The sequence below is a fragment of the Ochotona princeps genome, chromosome 22 (assembly GCF_030435755.1).
Source record: "Ochotona princeps isolate mOchPri1 chromosome 22, mOchPri1.hap1, whole genome shotgun sequence".
NCBI classification, from domain to species: Eukaryota; Metazoa; Chordata; class Mammalia; order Lagomorpha; family Ochotonidae; genus Ochotona; species Ochotona princeps.
In genome coordinates this window covers 15,061,066-15,080,916 of record NC_080853.1, presented here as the reverse complement: position 1 = coordinate 15,080,916, position 19,851 = coordinate 15,061,066, and the positions used below count along the sequence as shown (strand labels likewise).

General features: G+C 42.4%; 1 protein-coding gene across 4 annotated transcripts in view; it reads left to right on the top strand.

Moving 5' to 3' along the window:
* Positions 1-19,851, top strand: part of RALGAPB (Ral GTPase activating protein non-catalytic subunit beta) — an 83,144-nt gene that overhangs the window by 2,436 nt on the left and 60,857 nt on the right. For 2 of the 4 annotated variants that reach the window (XM_012927191.2, XM_058679748.1), the window contains exons 2-3: positions 14,332-14,547; positions 16,067-16,269. In XM_012927191.2, coding sequence (XP_012782645.2) covers positions 14,362-14,547; positions 16,067-16,269 — 389 coding nt within the window. In that variant the 5' untranslated portion in view covers positions 14,332-14,361. Of the gene's footprint in view, positions 1-12,997; positions 13,132-14,331; positions 14,548-16,066; positions 16,270-19,851 lie in introns of those variants that run through there. The other 2 variants (XM_058679749.1, XM_058679751.1) reach the window with 2 other exon arrangements.

Genomic DNA, 19,851 nt, shown 5'->3' with positions numbered 1-19,851 from the left:
CCGGGCCCAGGAAGAGGTTTTAGACAATAAGATTTCTTCTAATGCTAGCTAAAAGTGAAGTCTGTAGATGGAATAAAAAATAGAAGTTTCAATTGATGTTCTTTATACTACAGTATTATTATAGAAATATGTTGTTGGTTCTTTGTCCAGTTTTTTATACTAAGGGTAATATAGAAACTAATGGGAGGATTCCTGTTAAATTCAGATACTCAAGAAACTTATCCTTGTTTCTCTGAGTGAATATGGACAATATCCAGGTCTGGCCTGAGCTCTTAGAAGAAACTCTGTGTTTAAACCAGAGGTTTAAGTCTCTTTTTGATTCTTTTTTTTTTCTTTTTAAGATTTATTTATTGTTATTACAAAGTCAGATATACAGAGAGGAGGAGAGACAGAGAGGAAGATTTCCATCCGATGATTCACTCTCCCAAGTGACTGCAACGGTTGGTGCTGGGCCGATCTGAAGCCGGAAGCCAGAAAATTCTTCCGGGTCTCCCACGCGGGTGCAGGGTCCCAAAGCTTTGGGCCGTCCTTGACTGCTTTCCCAGGCCACAAGCAGGGAGCTGGATGGGAAGTGGAGCTGCCAGGATTAGAACCGGCGCCCATATGGGATCCCAGGGCATGTTCAAGGCGAGGACCTTAGCCGCTAGGCCACACTGCCGGGCCCTCTTTTTGACTCTTAAGATAATTGTTGAAAAAAATCCTCATACTTAAGGAACAGAAGTGACTAAACATGATAGCTAGAGACATAGCAATGGATTCTGTGTAATTTGGGGTGTACATATCATTGAAAGAGGTGTTCCTAACCTGTGCAAAGGCCTTTCGAAAAGAATACCTAATTTCGTTTGGTTCAACGGAACTGTAGGTTTTAGAATTAAGGTATATGAAATTTGCTTCTAACTTAAAGATGAAGAAATTTAACTATCTTGCCATATGTCATAGGGTTATTTTCTAGCACATCCAAGACTAGAAACAAGGCCACCTGGGACTGGTGTTGTGACCTAGCTGGTTAAACTGCTACCTGCACCACTGGTATCCCATCTGGGCTCCATAGATGAAGTGTCTGGCTTTGGCCTGATCCAGCCTTGGCTGTCCCTTCTCTAACTGTGACTTTTAAATAAGTAAATATATATTTTTAAAGTAGGTCTCTTTCCTTGGATGCGACATCTTCTTTCATACTATTTTCCTTCCTTCATGTCAGAGGGTGTCTTGTTTGTTTTTTGGTGTGTGTGTGTGTGTGTGTGTAGGTCCATGTGTGTTGGGGACGGGAGAAGTGGGAAGAATGGCCTGCTATGTTTGATATGTCCAGTTAGACACACAGTGAATGCTTGGGTGTGACATACACTTGGCTGTGTGAATCAGAGGGAATGTGAAGATAAAGAAGATGTGACCCCTGTTCTCAAGAAGCCTGCGGTCTGGTCAGAGTTGTAATAAAAATACAAGTCTAAAAAAAAGATAAAAACAAAACAGAACAAAACAAAACAAAAAAGAACACACAAAAATGCAAGTCTAGTATTTGATACAACTCTGTCAGAATATAATGATGGCACTGAGTCTTACATCTGTTTGTCAAATAAGTTTTACCCATAGCCCTGTGTGACTATTGAACATTCCAGTGTGGCTAGGGTAAGGAACTTTTTTTTTTAAAGATTTATTTATTGTTATTACAAAGTCAGATATACAGAGAGGAGGAGAGACAGAGAGGAAGATCTTCCGTCCAATGGTTCACTCCCCAAGTGACTGCAATGGTTGGTGCTGTGCCGATCCGAAGCCAGGAGCCAGGAAATTCTTCCAGGTCTCCTATGCGGGTGCAGGGTCCCAAAGCTTTGGACAGTCCTTGACTGCTTTCCCAGGCCACAAGCAGGGAGCTGGATGTGAAGTGGAGCTGCCGGGGTTAGAACCGGCACCCATATGGGATCACAGGGCATGTTCAAGGCGAGGACTTCAGCCGCTAGGCCATGGCGCTGGGCCCAGGAACTGATTTTTTTGATTGTAGTAGTTACAGGTGATTTTGCTGCATTGGACAGAAGGGGTCTGTGGCATTAAAGTTGAGAACTATTGAGATGCTGCTCAGGGGCAGACAGGCTATTCAAATTTTCCTTGGGTAGATCAGCAAAAACTACTTTTCTGTTTCTTGGCGAAATGCAGGCAGAACCTGTCTTTATTTCCTGTAGTTCAGGTGTTTGAGTAGATCCTGAGCAGTTAGGAACTGGTGCATAAGTAAGTATGTTCCTTTTTGGGTTGGCTTGGTTGTTTGCCCTGTGGGGTCAGTAGTACTGTGGCAGAATTATGAACTGTGGTTTTATTAGTCATGACGTTATATGAATGAGCTCGAGTGTGTGTTGCCTTCAAATGAAGTGTAGTTCATTTTGTTCAGTGTTCTGGCACCATGTTCCCTGTTCTCCCTAAGAGAAGCAGATCTGCCTTGTAATGTGTACTTTGCATTTTATGTCTCAAAATATGTTGACTTAGTTCTGTTTGATCCTTCTGCCAAGTCACCTGAGGTGTTCTCCCTTTGTAAATGAGGAAACGATGACAGAAATACCAAGCGAGTAGTACAAGGTCATATGGGCAAGAAGCATCGGGACTTTGAGGTAGAATTTCTTGTCCTCGCTCTGCTGTTACTTGATATGACCCTGAGCAAGTTATAGCCTTACTTTGTTTCTCTACCTGGTGGCTAGCGGCATTTGTCTTACTTAACCTTCCAGGCTTGTTATTGTAATAAAAAAGCCGTTTGAAAAATTATCATTTTCATGATGGTCCATTGTTATCAAGTCAGTAGCTCCAGTGCTTTTTTTTCTTGTATCATGTTGTCTTTGAAACTCATCACAGCCGTTATACTACCACTGTATTATGATGTCTTCATGAACGTCCCATCCTCCTTACTATAAAACCTTCTCAGGGGAAGTCATGTGTCGTATTTATATCCTTGTACCTAAGTCCTACGACACAACTGGTGTGGTTGATTGTGCTTCTCAAAATAACCTATAGATGACAGAGGCTTTAATAATACTGTTTAATGAAAGGGCTGATGAATTACAAAGTTTTTAAAAAGTTGTTCTCAGTAGTTACATGTTCTGCTCCTTGGGAGCAGGTGTAATGTTTATTTTGTTTTTAAGATTTATTTATCATTTTTATTGGAAAGTGAGGTTTACAGAGAGAAGGAAAGACAGAAAGATCTTCCATCTGCTGGTCTATTCCCAAAGTGGCTACAATGGCTAGAGCTGAGCCAATCTGAAGCCAGAAGTCAGGAGATTCTTCCACATCTCCCATGTAGGTGCAGAATCCCAAGGCTTTGGGCCGTCCTAAACTGCTTTCCCAGGCCACAGGCAGGGATCTGAATGGAAGGTGGAGCAGTTGGGGTGTGGATTGGCATCCATATTAGATCCCAGAGATTGCAAGGTTGAGGACTTTTAGCTAGTAGGCTACTGCGCTGGGCCCAGGTATAACGTTTATTTAGTACTATAGTCCTTGTGTTTGGTTCATAGAAGGCATGTAATAAATATTGGGTGATTTAATTGATGTAATTAATGTCAGACTGTGGTCTTAGTGTGTCTACCACCACATTTAGTCATTTGTTATTTAGATAAAACTTGCATGTTATTTTGCTTGCAAAGCTATAAACTGTTAGCCAGTACATATCACCTATTATAGAACCTCTCTAAAACCTTGAAGATGGGTACATATAGAATTGGGGGGAAAAATTAAAGAATCTATAAGGGAGTACTGTCATTTCCTTATGTTTGTTTTTATTTATTTTTAAAATTTTACTTGAAAAAGGGTGAGAGAGAGAGGAAGGAGGAGAGATCTTCCATCCACTGGTTCAGTCCCCAAATGGCTGCAATAGCTGGAGCTGGGCCAATTTGAAGCCAGGAGCCAGGAGCTTCTTCTTAGTCACCCACAGGGGTGCAGGGTCCCAGGCCACAAGCAGGGAGCTGGATGGGAAGTGGAAGAGCCAAAATGTGAACCAGCACCCATGTGGAATGTCACTGCTACCCACCCCCCATCCCCTGTGCTGGCCCCATTTTTCATCTTTCCTTCTGTTGTATTTACTTCTGGGCATTGAAGGTGAGACTTTTCCGTTGACAGCATCCAACCTGTGGGCAGGAAAGACCTGAATCCTCTGATGAGCTCAGTTAGGTCTTGGGGTGTCACTGGCATGCCTGCCCTGCCTGTCCTCATATTAGCCGTGCTGCACTTCATGATTAGGATTTCCTGCCCACCTGTCTTAATCACTTCTGTCAGATTTACCAGGGTTCTGGTTTCTGTGAATTAGTCCTGTGATAGTCTTTACCTCCAGCTTTTGCTGATTTACATAGCTCTGATCCTAGCATTCAAAGACCTTGAAAATGGGTCACTGCTTAGGTTTGAAATCTGTTGACCTTCCTTGACTCCCCTGGTTTCTATGACTGGGTGCTTTTACTGAAGCAGATGTCCTTCCTCTTGTTCATTTTCTGTTCTTCCTGCTCCTTATTATTCTCTTATCTATTCTTGCCTATGTCAAAATTGTAGCTTCCTCGGGTGGCATTCTGGCCAACAGGCTAAGCCGCCACTTACAACATTAGTATATCATTTCAAAATGCTTGTTAGACTTCTGGCTGCTGTGCTGCTGCTGCTTCTTCTTCTTCTTCTTTTTAAGATTTATTTATTTTTATTGCAGAGTCAGATATACAGAGAGGAGGAGAGACAGAGAGGAAGATCTTCCGTCCGATGATCCACTCCCCAGGTGACTGCAATGGCTGGTGCTGTGCCGATCTGAAGCCAGAGGCCAGGAACTTTTTCCAGGTCTCCCACGCGGGTGCAGGGTTCCAAGGCTTTGGGCTGTCCTCAACTGCCTTCCCAGGCCACAAGCAGGGAGCTGGATGGGAAGTGGAGCTGCTGGGACTAGAACCGGTGCCCATATGGGATTCTGGTGCATTCAAGGCAAGGACTTTAGCTGCTAGGCCATGGCGCTGGTCCCTGCTGTGCTTCTGATTCAGCTCACTGCTAATATGATTGGGAAAGCAGTGGAGGACGGCTCATGCGGTTAGGCCCTTACCACCTACATGGGAAGCCAAAATGGAGTTCCTGGCAGGGAGCTGGAAGGCAGGTAAAGCAGCTGGGACATGAACTGATACCTATATGGGATCCTGGCACATGCAAGGTAGGATTTAACCAGTAGGCTATTGTATTGGGCCATATATATGTATTTTAAAAAGCTAATTCCTTGGTCTGGCGCAATAGCCTAGTGGCTGAAGTTCTCAACTGGCATGTATCAGGATCCCACATGGGTACTGGTTCATGTCCCGGCCACCATGCTTCCCATCCAGCTCCCTGCTTGTGGCCTGGGAAAGCAGTCGAGGATGGCCCAAAGCCTTGGAACCCTGCACCTGCATGGGAGACCTGGAAGAAGCTCCTGGCTCCTGGCTCCTGGCTCCTGGCTTCGGATCGGCACAGCACCGACCGTTGCGGTGACTTGGGGAGTGAACCCTCGGACAGAAGATCTTCCTCTCTGTCTCTCCTCCTCTCTGTATATATCTGACTTTGTAATAAAAATAAGTAAATCTTTACCAAAAAAAGTAAATTTATGTTTTAATTTTTTCCATGGTGTTTTTGAGGTACCCTTATATGTGTTTTCTCTCTCTATTTAATCTCATTTATTGCTCATAATGGATCATAGCAGTTTCCAAACATCTTACATACGCGATTCTTTCATCAGCACAATACTGAATTAGTCTGTTAGCCTACTGCTATGCTGCTGTTCCACATGGAGATGCTCAAACACAGGAAGAGTAGCTTTTGCAAGGTGACTTAGCTTGCAGTTAATAGAACTGGGATGTGAATGTAGGACAACTAATTCCAGAGCCCTGGCTTTTAAGTAATCTCAAGTGTGTTCTTATACCTCAATGTAATCTCTATGTTTAATGGCTACATAATCTATGTAGTTTATATACCCTAATTATGAAGTTTATGTAGTTTATATACCCTAATTATGAAGTTAGCTCATGACTCATGAGCTGTTGGGGCCACATGGTGGCTCAACTAGCTAATCCTCTGCTTTCAAACACCAGCATCCCCTTTGAGCCCTGGTTTGTGTCCCAGCTGCTCCATTTCCCATTCAGCTCGCTGTTTGTGGCCTGGGAAAAACAGCAGAGGATGGCCCAAAGCTTTCACGTGCGTGGAAGGCTGCTGGAAGATATCTCCTTCTCTATGTAAATCTGGCTTTCTAATGAAAATAAATAAATTTTTTTAAAATATCTCTCTCTTTCTCTGTAAATCTGCCTTTCCAACTAACTAACTAGCTAATTTTAAAAATTCCACTTTCTGACTGCAAGCCCCTTCAAGCATGTTATTAAAAAGCAGTACTAATTGATAAGCTATTAAGTTACACTGATTTCCCTTAGATACAGTAATCTAGTGAGTGAATAACTTGTACATATTTTTCCTGTGGAGTTGTTCAAGAAGGATCAATTAAGTGATGAGACTAGTGTGATGTTTTTGTATCCTGTGTTCTAGCAAAAACATTCACGCCGCTTTTGAATGAGTGGCTAGAAAAATGGCCTGTTAGCCTTAAGTGCCCTGTTGTGCCAAGGTGGAGCTGGAAGTAGTCCCATGGCCAGTGGTGCAGGTGAGGGTGGGCAAGGGATAAAGGTCTCCCCTGGTGCTCTCCAAAAAGTTGGTGCTGACCTACACACCCTTGGGCAAGAGGGTCTGTGCGACGCAGCTCTTCTGGCTCCTGGAAGTAGTGATGCTCTCTAAGGTCTCTGACACTGATTGTTTTGGACAGCCTGAGCTACAGCATCGAGAGGGGGATTGTGTGTGTGCGTGCACGAGCGTGTATGTGTGCAAAGACTTACTTATTTGAAAGCAGAGTCACAGAGGGAGAGATCCTTTGCTGGTTCACTCCCCAGTGGCTGCAGTGACCAGGTTGGGGCTAGGCTGAATCCAGGAGCCTTGATCTCCATATTTTCACATGAGTGACTGCGGCCCAAGTACTTGGCTCATAATCCATTGCATTGCCAGGCATATCAGCAAGGAACTGGAAGGACTTGGGCCATCTATAGGTGCTTACCCAGCATCATTAGCAGGGACTAGAGTGAAAGTAGGAGATCTGGAACTCAAACCAGCACCCACATGGGATCCTGGCGTCAACAGGTGGCAGCTTAACTTGATGCACTGCAATGCCTGCCTGAGTTATGACTACTTTTTGATCCTGAAATTAGTATGTAATCTACCAACATAAAGCATTGAACAAAATCATCGAAACTGTCTATCACAGATGAAAATGATAAATTATTGTCCTTATAAAATTAGTATCATTATGAAAAGTTAGTTTTAGCTATACTAGAGGGGATAATGAAATTGACAGATGCCATAATATGACATCTTTTCCTTGTATTTGACATTTTGAAATAAGAACTCAGTGTGAATAGGTAGTCTGTGATTGTACTCCCGACATTAGTGTGCTAGTGGTAGCAGCTCGCATCCTGAGTAGCATGACCACAGACAATGGGATTCTGATTTTTTTTTTCTTAAGATGTGTTTGTTTGAAGTTACAGTGAGAGAGGGAGGGACAGGGACATCTTTCGTCCATTGGTTCACTCCTCATACGGCTGCAGTAGCTGCGACTGGGTTAGGCTGAAGTCAGGAGCCAGGAGCTCCATCCTGGTCTCCCACGTGGGTGTCAGGGTCCAGGTACTCAGGCTGTCTTCTGCTTTCCTAGCTGGGTCAGTTGGATCAGATGTGGAGCAGCTGGGACTCAAAGCAGCACTTGCAGTGACAGTGGCAGTGCCTTAGCCCCCAGAGGCACAACAGTGGCCCCTAAGGCAAGGTTCTTTTTTTTTTTCCCATGATGCTGTAGCTTAGGCTCAGGGATTTCCCCTTCCACCCTCTACATCCCCTTTAGCTCCACTGTTACCCCTATATTATAGCAACAGTGCAGTCCTTCAACAATGGTCACAAGACCACTGTTCTATTTAACAGCCAGAGCTACACCGATCTGAAGCCAGGGGCCCAGAGCCTCTTCCAGGTTTCCCATGTGGGTACAGGATCCCAAGGCTTTGGACCGTCCTCAACTGCTTCCCCAGGCCACAGGCAGGGAGCTGAATGGGAAGTGGGGTTGTCAAGATTAGAACCGCCATGCATATGGGATCTTGGTGCATGCAAAGCAAAAACTTTAGCCACTGAGCTATTGTTCTGGGCCTGGGAGTTCATCTTTTAAGGTGATATTCTAAAGCAAAAGCTTCACCCTTTTTTTGATTTACAGGAATACCACAATTGTATTAGTTGGAAAATGTGTATTAAAATAGCTAATTTTTTCATTTTAGACAAGAATGAAATGATTTTGGGCCATGTCATGGTGTAGCCTGTTAAGCCTCTCTCTGCAGCACCAGTGTCCTATCTGGGCACTGGTTTGAATTTTGGCTGCCTGGAGAGGATGGCTCAGATGCTTATACTCCTGTGTCCATGTGGAGACCTGGAAGAAGCTCCTGGCTCATGGCTTCAGACCAGCCCAGTTCTGTCCGTTGCAGTCATTTGGGAAGTGAACCAGCAGAAGACCTGTCTGACTCTCCTCTCTATGTAATAAAGAAATAATAAATAAATAAAATTATTTCAATAAATAATAAATAGGATAATTTCCTGGAAGACATTCAGATGGCGTGGAATTGTATAATTTTTTCTTGTGTGGAGCTGTCTTGTGTTGCAGAGTACCTGGATTTCCTGATTGGCTACCAGTACAGGTACTCTGATCATTGTGTTAACTAAAAGTATACTTCCTATTTCCACAGCTGGGGGTCTGAGGTTGTAGCCCCATGGGTTAAACCACCGCCTGGGACATTGGTATCATATATGAGCACAATTTGAGTCCCAGCTTCTCCTTTTTTGATCTAGCTTTCTGCTAATACGCCTGGAAAAGCAGTAGAAGGTGGAATATGGCTATCTTTGTGGAGACCCAGGTGGAGTTCCTGGCTCCGGGCTTTGGTGTAGTCCAGTTCTGACTGGTGTGGCCATCTCAGGGGTGAACCAACAGATGGAAGTCATCTCAGTCTTTCCAAACTCTATAACTTGTAACTGCCTTTCAAATAAATCAATGAATTTTTTTAAGCTTTATTTGTTTTTATATGAAAGGCAGAGTTACAGAGAGGAAACAGAATCTTCCATATGCTAGTTCATTCACCAAAAGGCTACTCAGCTGGAAATGGCCAGACTGAAGCCAGGAGCTTCATCTGGGTTTGCTGCTTGGGTGTAGGGGCCCCAGAACTTGGGCCATCATTCCCTGCTTTCCCAGGCCACAAGCAGAGAGCTGGGTGGGAAGTGAAGTCCACTTCTGGAGTGGATGCCAACTAGCACCCATATTATTGTTAACGTGATAACAGAGGCTTATGCCATGGTTCTAGCCCCAATGAATACATCTTTTAAAAAAGAAAAAAATCAGAAGTGTTTCCTGTTAAATTTATTTCATGACTCATAATTTTACCGATAAGGGAATTGGAGGAGGAACTTTTTAAGCCAGACTCGAAATCAGAAGCTATAAAATAAAAGGAAGTATTTGGTTAGAACAATGAAATTGCACTTTCATATCTGTTAAATTGGCAGATAAATAAAGCTGATCTTGGCAGGGATTAGAGGATGAAAAGAGAATAGTTCTCACTAACTAATGTAAATGAAAGTTGCAGCTTTTTTGAGGGAAGCAATCTGGCAAGACCTATTAATGTTAAAAATACATACATCCTTTGATCCAAAAGTTTCAGTCCTGGAGAGGAGACACTAAAGATTTATGAGTATGTAAAAGCTTGTTTCCTGGTGACAAAAAAAAAAAGTAAAGTAAATTCACATCACTAGGAGACCTTTTGCAACAGTTATGCTGTGGAGTATTACTTGACCATTCAAAGAATCTGTTTTTAATTTGGAAAGTGTTCTATATAATATATATATATATATATATTAAAGATTTATTTGTTTTTATTTGAGAGACAGATTTATGGAAAGAAGGAGAGACAGATTTTTCAACCCCAAATGGTTGCAGTGTCCAGAGCTGAGCTGATCTGAAGTCAGGAGCCAGGAACAGCTTCTGTGTCTGCTGTGTGGATGTAGGGTTCTAAGACTCCGGGGGGCCATCCTGTACTGCTTTCCCAGTCCACAAGCAGGTGGCTGAAAGGGAAAACCATTGCCTGTGCCCTGCCCCTGAATGTTAACTCTTTAAAGGCCAAAAAAAGGTGTGGTGTGGGAATAACTCTACTGAAGCGAAATTCAGTACATGAGGCTATTCCTGGGGGAATTCCTTATCAGTTGTGGGGAAACTTGAGTAGACACCTCTCCCCTGTCTGAACTGTAGATACTCTGCTAATGAACCATCCCTCCTGCCTTCCCATTTTCATGGAAAGATCCAGGAAGCAAAAGATTAGATCCTTATAGGATCTGAAAGCCCCTTTAACTGGATTCCTTCCAATTCCAAAAGAAGTTAACTAGTTTGGCTAAAATGTGAGAATACACTGATGGACTCTCATGTATGGAAAGACAGGAAAAGGTGGTTTGGGGCCAGATTGTGAGAGGCCAGCTTTGATGGTCAGGAACTTGTCATTGTGTAGCCTGAGATGTTCAAATGCAATAGGCTTTTTTATTTTTATTTTTATTTTTATTTTTATTAGGCAGATAAACAGAGAGGCAAAAACAGAGGAAGATCTCCCATCCGATGATTCAGTCCCCAAGTGGCCACAACGGCTGGAGCTGAGTCAAACCGAAGCCAGGTGCCTGGAGCTTCCTCTGGGTCTCCGACGCAGGTGCAGGATCCCAAGGGTTTGGGCCATCCTCTACTGCTTTCCCAGACCACAGGCCGAGAGCTGGTTGGGAAGTGGGGCTGCCAGGATTAGAACCGGTGCCCATAGGGGTTCCTGATATGTGCAAGGTAATGACTTTAGCCACTGGGCTACCACCGGGCCCGGCTCTTCTTTTTTTTTAAGATAGTTTATTTATTTTTGAATATATATTTGAAAGGTAGTTTGTGCTTTTGTTTGTTTTTCTTTTTTGTTTGTTTTTACAGGGAGAAATCTTTCATCCACTGGTTCATTCCCCAGAGCTGAGCTGATCCAAAGCTAGGAGCCAGGACCTTGTTCCTGTCCTCCCACATGAGTGCAGGGTCCCAAGGCTCTGGGCCATCCTTTGCTGCTTTCCCAGACTACAAGCAGGAAGCTGGATGGGAAGTGGAGCAGTTGGGACATGAACCAGCGCCCAGTTGGGATGCCATGCTGGCAGGAGGAAGATGAGCCTCTTGAACCACAGTGCCAGCCCCTGCAGTAGACTCACTGATATTTGGTGAGCTAGAATCAGATTTTCCAGGATAAACAGTGCTAGGCTCTCCTCAGTTTGATGAAAAAGTTACTTAGGGGAAGGACTTTTAAAAGAGTGATTGTTTCTGTGTGTTTTGTTTAAACTGCTGGCTATGCAACTGATTTCAGAAGAAACAGAATGTGGAATCTAATGGAAGTGAATTGTGAAGGGCTAACCATCCCTGATTCTATTTATGAGTCAGACACTTGCGGCTGTAATATTTGCATTGCATTCACACAGCTTCTTATTGCATTCACTACAGTTCTCTGTAGCTGAAATTCCTCATTTGCACGGTACACGGTGTATCTTCATAGAGCGGGCACAGCATAGGCAGCAGCAGTGCCTGGCATGGGGAACGTACAGGGTAGCAGGCAGCATGGGCCATAGGGTGTGGAGCCCAACAGAGATGGGTCAAAGTGAAGGTCTCAAATCTTGGGTAAAGCAAGAAGCACATTCCTCTTATTTCATCTGTGGAACAGGGTATTACTGGGTATTCCAAGGATTGTTTTGATGATCATAAGTAATGTAGTAAATCCTAGTAAGTGGCAGCTTTTAGTATGTTCTGTAAAGAACAGTGTGACTTCTAGGTGTTCCATTACTGGAAATTTAAAAATTATTATTGTAAGGAATCACTATTCTAAGGAATTGTGTAAGTCTAATATAAGAACATTGATGGGAAATTACAGGGATTTGTTTGTAACAGAGAAGTCCTGGACTACCTAGGGTATGTCCCACACGATGATTGGGTGCCTGGAACCAGAGACCTAAACCCTGCAGGCTAGTATAGACTCCAGTGCTTTCTGATGCAAGGTGTTGTCTTTACTTAGAACGTATTTTCTGTTTCTTCCATTCACAAATTTAACACTGTCTCCAACTAAAGTAAGAGCTTATGGTTATAGCTTTTACAGTTTGAGATGTGACAGTAAAAGCATAAATTTTTTTTGTCTTCAGAATTTCACAGATTTCATTTGTTCTAGGACTGGTGCTGTGATATAGTTGAGTTAAGCTGCCATGTGGGATGCCAGCATCTCATATCAGAGTACCAGTTAGAGTCCAGGGTATCAGTTCACTGCCAGTGTGTCTGGGAAGGCAGTGGGAGGTGGCCCAAGGACTTGGCCCTTGCCATACACACAGGGCACCCGAGTTGGGTTCTGAGTTTCTGACTTTGGCCTGGCCCTGTAGTCCTGGCTGTTGTGGCCATTTGGGGGAGTAAACCACTAAATGGAATATGTTTTTCTGTTTCCTTTTTCTGTTTTTCAAATAAAATTTTTCATTGAAAATTGAATTAAAAGATACAATTTATTTTGATATACAATCTTTAAGCCTTTCATAAGTTTTTCACAATATATATATTGCATAAATTTTTAAAGACTTCTTGAGCCCTCAGAACCTCCTTTTTTTAACCCTTGTAATCTGAATTCCTTCTATACTAGAGGAAATGACTATTTTAACTTTTGTGGTATTCATTTCCTGGCTTTTATTTACTTATTTTTAAAATTTTACTTATTACTATTATTATTATTGTCATTTTATGATACAGTTCCATAGGCCTTGGGATTTCCCTTATCCCTTTCAAATAAAAAAAATCTTTAAAAAACGTGTTCTTGCTATAGATCTTAGCAGCTTGAACATATATATTTTCTTTCCTAGGTTGAGGAATATCATCTCTTGACTTGAAGGAAGCATTGTATGGCTGCATTTTGGCATTGCTGTTGTGCTTTGGTGCCATTATTAAGTAGCGTAAGGGTTTTTTGGACACAAATGCTGTGATACCTAGACAGTCATCTAACAGCTGAACTGGGCACTGATTCACTAAGTAATGGGTAGGTAGCTTACATAGCTGGCTTCCTTAGACAGAGGGATGATGTCACATCCTGGTGGGGTAAGACAGCTTAAGGTTTTTTTTTTTTTTTTTTTTAAATTATTTATTATTTAACTTCAGTAATTACATTGTATTATGTGACACAGTTACATAGATACTTGGGTTCTCCCCACCCCTCCCCAAACCCTCCCACCATGGTGGATTCCTCCACCTTGTTGCATAACCACAGCTCAAGTTCAGTTGAGATTTCCCCATTGCAAGCGTATACCAAACATAGAGTCCAGCATCTTATTGTCCCGTCAAGTTCAACGGCTTCTTAGGTGACAGCTTAAGGTTTTTATCATGCTACTCTGAGCAGCGTGTGGTTTATAATTTATGATTTGTGGGCCCGGTGCAGTAGCCTAGTGGCTAAAGCCTTCACCTTGCACATATTGGGATCCCATATGGGCACCAGTTCATGTCCTGGCGGCCCCACTTCCCACCCAGCTCCCTGCTTGTGGCCTGGGAAAGCAGTCGAGGATGGCCCAAACCCTTGGGACCCTGCACCCACATGGGAGACCCGGAAAGAGGTTCCTGGCTCCTGGCTTTGGATCAGCGCAGCACCGGCCGTTGCAGTCACTTGGGGAGTGAATCATCGGACAGAAGATATTTCTCTCTGTCTCTCCTTCTCTCTGTATATCTGACTTTCTAATAAAAGTAAATAAAACATTTTTAAAAAATAAACAAAATTTATGACTTTTTTCCCAGGAGTTTTATATTTAATATTTTTGAACCACGATTGACTTCTGGTATCTGAAACTGTGGAAAACAAAACCACAGATAAAGTGAGACTATTGTCCTCAAGAAGCTGTTGACTGAAAAAAATCTGGATCTTGAAGAAGACTCTGTTGCCATTTTCTGCGTAATAGTCCTGTCCTGGGGAGGGTTCCTTCAGGCTGTCCAGGCCCCAGCTCTGGTCATCATCTTCTGGGGCCAGCCAGCGCACGTGCTCAGACGGCTGTGTGCCAGCTCTGCCTTCGTTCTCATCTCAGTATGAGGCTGTTTCAGGACTTTTCCAAAACACTTAAATATGAGGTTCCCCCACCCCCCGTCTCTTCTAGAAACAGTATGATAATAGCTTTTATCTTTTCATGTAAATTTGTATTTCTTATTATGATGAATTTGCAGTAGTATAATTTGATGTACCTTTCTGTTTTGCTTTTCAGGTGTCATTTGGCTGGTACTTTAGCGGCACCATGTACTCTGAGTGGAGGTCCCTGCATCTGGTGATTCAGAATGATCAGGGCCATACCAGCGTGCTTCACAGCTATCCAGAGAGCGTTGGACGAGAGGTGGCAAATGCGGTGGTCCGTCCGCTCGGGCAGGCGTTAGGTACCCCTTCGGTGGCTGCTAGTGAAAGTTTGTTGAAAACTGACAAAGAAGTAAGTGTTTCTTCATGTTATTCTGTTGTGTGGAAGTATGTTCGTTACTGAAAAATTGATTAGCAACTTTTAGATGGATTTTTGCCCATAAGATACCATCTGGGAAGATTAGAGCTGGGAGTTTGGGGTGGGGGAGGAGAGCACAAGGAGTTGGTTTGTCTTTTTGTTGCAGAAGTTTTATACTAGACCAGCTCAGTGCTCAGGACACACTCAAGTGTCGAGACTCTCCCCTGGGCTCTGGACTTGGGCCCTGGTTTCCACTGAGATGGGCATTTGGAGGGTCTCTTGCCTATCCCTAGATGACTGAAGGCCCATCTTCCATCCTTTCTAGCTTTGTGATTTGTGATAGCTACAGCTGGTCAGTAGCATGTCCTCTCTCTCTTTCTCTCTCTCTCTCAGATTTATTTATTTACTTGAAAGTCAGACTTACAGAGAGAGGAGGAGAGATAGAGATCTCCCAATTGTGGTTCATTCCCGAAATGGTTTTAACGGCCAGAACTGAATCAGTTTGAAGCTTGGAACCAGAAGCTTCTTCCAGATCATCCACATGGGTGGGGTCCAGGAGTTTGGAAAGCATCCTGTGTTGCTTTCCCAGGCCATTAGCAGGGAGCTGGGTTGGAAGTGGAGCAGCACTATGTAATTGTCAGCTCTCTGCGTAGTAGCTTTGTTAATAAAGGAGTTAAGCTTGTGTAGAGGGAATGAAGTGTGGCTTGACCTAAATAGGCTGGTTCTCAGCAATCATACTTCTAAGTATTCATTGATCATTTACCTCGTGATTTTCCCCCAAAGTTTCTTAAGGGATTCATTTAAATTTTTCAATCTAGTGGATGGGATAGAATTTCATCCTCTTCTGCAAATTTAGATTCTTACCTTTTTTTAGAGAACCTTATTCCTTTGGAACTGCACACTGGTTCAGATAGGCAGTTTTTCTCAGTCCTTGCGGTGTGATTCTAATGGAACAAGACCCTGAGATTCATTTGGTACGGCTCAGTGCCTTCTCATCTGTGGTTGTTCTGTCCTATTTATCTTAACTATTACATTCCACGACAAACAGTTGTAAAGTAAGAGTTGAACAGTTAATCTTCCTGTCATTTGTTCATGTTGCATATTTGGAGATGGAATATGATTAAATTTCATAACGGTATATATGAGTATAGGCAAATTGAATTAACAATTAGAAATTTTGATTTTTTTTTTTAATAAAAGATTTATTTGAAAGGCAGAATGGCAGAAAGATCCTCTGCTTGCTAGCTTAAGGCTATAGTAGCTTGGGCTGGGCCAGATGAAGCCAGGAGCCAGGAACTCCATCCTAGTCTCTTAGATGGGTGGCAGCAACTTGAGCAGATATGCATATCTGTTATATGAGAAGGGCATTATCTAGAATAAACCCAGTATACATGTTAAAATGAATATATTCTTAGTTTAGAGATTTTTGGCAGTTTTCAGCGATTATGATTTTAAATTAATCTAAAATAGATAGGGATATATATTAATTATATGTGTATATTCTCTCCTGTAGGTAAAATGGACCATGGAAGTCATCTGCTATGGACTGACCCTTCCTCTGGATGGAGAGACTGTAAAATATTGTGTTGATGTATATACAGACTGGATTATGGCTTTAGTGATGCCAAAAGATTCTATTCCATTACCAGTTATTAAAGAACCTAATCTATATGTTCAAAGCATACTAAAACATCTACAAAATCTTTTTGTACCTAGGTAAGTTGTAACAATGTATCTGGCCTGCTTTTAGGATCTTCATAAATTATTTGTGAATGTTACTTTTTATATATGTATTTCAAAGGTAGAGTTACAGAGAGAGGAAAGAAAGAGATCTGTTTGCTGGTTTACTTCCCAGATGGCTGGTGCTAGGTCATTCTGGAACCAGGAATCAGGAGCTTCTTTGGGGTCTTCCACATGGGCGCAGGTGCCCAAATACTTGGGCCCTCTTCAGCTGCTTTCCCAGGCATATTAGCAGGGCGCTAGATTGGAAAAGGAACAGCTAGGTTGGAAGAGGCACCCAAGTGGGTTATCAGCACCACAAGTAGAGGCTTAACGTGGTACGCTGTGGTGCCAGTCCCCCAAGCATCTATAAGAGCTCATTTTGTAAATTCTTTGTGGCACTTGTTCAATTAAAGGGTGTATTAATGTGAATAAGAGAAAGGCTTATATAATATTGACTAGGAGTGGATTTTTCTCTTACTAGGAATTTTTAAAATTTTATTTTTAATATTATTTATGTATTTGAGAGGGATGCATGCCCACGTGGACCTCTGATTACAGGGGTGTTGATCGAGGTATGAAGGAAGGTCAGCGGGACAAATGGTTCAGTTTTTTTCTTCTGTGTCCACCCTCTGTAAAGGAGAAGAATATTTTAGCATGTATGTGTTTGTCTTTTTTTCTTTTTAAAGGTTTGTTTGGCTTTCCCAGATAGTTTAACTAGATATCTACTTATACTCTTAAGCTTATATATACTTATACTCTTCTTTCTTTCTTTCTTTCTTTCTTTCTTTCTTTCTTTCTTTCTTTCTTTCTTTCTTTCTTTCTTTCTTTCTTTCTTTCAATTGGAAAGGTGGATTTACAGGGAAGGAAAGACAGAGAGAAAGATCTTCTGTCTGCCAGTTTACTCCCCACATGGCTGCAATGTCGGGAACTAAGCCAATCTGAAGCCAGGAGCTTCTTTCTGGTCTCCCACATGGGTACAGGTTCCTAAGGCTTTGGGCTATCTCTGCTGCTTTCCCCAGGCCAAAGACAGGGAGCTGGCTGGGAAGTTGAACAGTCAGGATACTGACCAGTGCCCATATGGGATCCGGACGGCTGCAAGGCAGGGATTTAGCAGCTAGGCTATCATGCCAGGTCTAGTTTCTTCCTTTTTAAAAATTTATTTGTTTATTTGAAAGGAGGAGTGTTAGAGTTATAGGGAGACAGAGGGAGATCTTCCATCTGCTGATTTACTTCTCAAATGGCTGTGACAGCTAGTGCTGGACCAAGCTGGAGCCAGAAACCAGGAACTCCATTCAGATCTTTCACTTGTGTGGCATGGGCCCATATACTTGAGCTATCATCTGCTGCCTTTGCATGTAATTAGTAGGAAAGTGGGTTGGAAGCAGAACAGCCAGGACCTGAACCTGAGTGGGCACTTTGATAGGGAATGCCTGTATTACAAGCAAGGCTTTACCCATGGTGTGTATTCATCTTAAATACTTCTTTGACTTTACAACTAACGTATGATAACTGTTAGATATTAAAAGATAATGACTTTTTTCTTTTATATGCAAAAATATATTTTTTGCCTGTTGTAAATCTTGTCTCAACTTAAGCTAAAGGTAGCTAAGCCTTTTTTTTTTTTTTTTAAGATTTATCTATTTTTATTGAGAAAGAAACAGAGAAAGATCTTCCATCTATTTCCTTTCCCCAAATGGCCACAACGGCTAGAGCTGAGCTGATCTAAAGCCAGAACACAAGGTGTCTCACTTGAGCGCAGGGTCCCAAGGCTTTGGGTCATGCTCCTCTGGTTTTCCAGACCATTAGCAGGGAACCAGGTGGGAAGTGGAGCAGCCAGGACGCAGACAGTCACCTGTATGGGATGCTGGCAGTGGGGAAAATTAGCCAGTTGGCCAATGGTACTGGCCCCACAGCTAAGCCTTTTACCTTAAAACAAATCTCTCCTGTGAGGTGAAAACAAGAAAAAATTTAAAACACTGAAACCACAAGTGAGAACATTGAAAAAAGTAGATGAAAACATTAAAATACATATATTTGAAATTATTATTTTGAAATTATTATTTGAAAGGTACAAAGACAGATTCAGAAAAATGAAAATCACCCGCCTGTTAGTTCATTCCCAAAATGCTCACAGCAGCATTTCAAAAAGCTGTGGAAAATGAAATTAAAAGTTCATGATGTATATGTAGCTTTTCCATAATGTGCATTTTCCTGGAAGCTTTTTCAGGATTCACTTGTACTACTTCCACAATACCTGGCGTGTTATTGGTATTAGGTTTGAATTCAATGCTTGTTTCTTCTGTTTATTCAAATAGTAACAGGAAATGGTTAACATTAATGGATGTATTGCTTTCTTGTTGTCCTACATGGGAGACTGATGTCCCTAACTGTGCGTGGGACAGTGTCATGAGCAGTGCTGTCCTATGGGAGATTGATGTCCCTAACTGTGCGTGGGACAGTGTCATGAGCAGTGCTGTCCTATGGGAGACTGATGTCCCTAACTGTGCGTGGGACAGTGTCATGAGCAGTGCTGTCCTATGGGAGACTGATGTCCCTAACTGTGCGTGGGACAGTGTCATGAGCAGTGCTGTCCTATGGGAGACTGATGTCCCTAACTGTGCGTGGGACAGTGTCATGAGCAGTGCTGTCATTGTGCTTCCCTTTCCTTTTTGTACTCCTGCCACCTCTCAGTGCTGAGTTTGAGTTAATTAGGCGTTTGCTTTTTGTGACATCACTACCTTGTATATTGTTTGCTTTACTGTTTGGAAATTAGCTCATTTTCTTAAGTATATGTAATAAATATCAGTAAATTCTGAGAGGATTCTGAAGTTGAGTGTCAGTTCTGGCCAATGATCTCTAGATCTAGCTAAATATTTTCAATACTAAATGTTGAGAGTGATGATCTTACTTCTCAGTATTACAAGTTTCAATGATTGTTTTTTGATTCGGACAGTTGACAAAATTTTCATCTAAGTTTACTCAATTGGTTGTTTTTATGTAAACTGACCCTCAAAATAGAGAGAATATCTTTTACCATTTTACCAAGGACTAAATCATTTTGCATAATTGAATGAAAAGTAAATAACATCTTAAAATGAATGTAACTAATTTAAACAATGTTTATTTTCATCTACTTTGGAAGGCCAAGCAACACACAGTGTACACACACAGACACAAACACACAGAAATGTTTTTTCCAAGCACTTAGCTCCCCAAATGATTGCAATAGCCAAGACTAGGTCAAGAGCCTGGAAACTCCATCCAGGTCTCCAACATGGGTGGCAGGGACTCAGGTACTTTTTTTCACCCCAAGATTTATTTATTTATTTGAAAGGAAAAGTGGGTTGGGGTAGGGAGAATCAGAGGGAGAGGTCTTCATCCACTGGTTTACTCCCCAAATGTTCCCAACTGCTGGGTCCAAAACCAGGGGCCAGGCGTTTCTTCGGAGTCTCCAACAGCATGAATACAGGAGCTCCAGCACTTGGGCCTTCTTCAACTGATTTCCCAGGCCATCGGCAGGGTGCTGGATTGGAAGTGAAGCAGCTGGGACTCAAACTAGCACCAATATGGGATTCC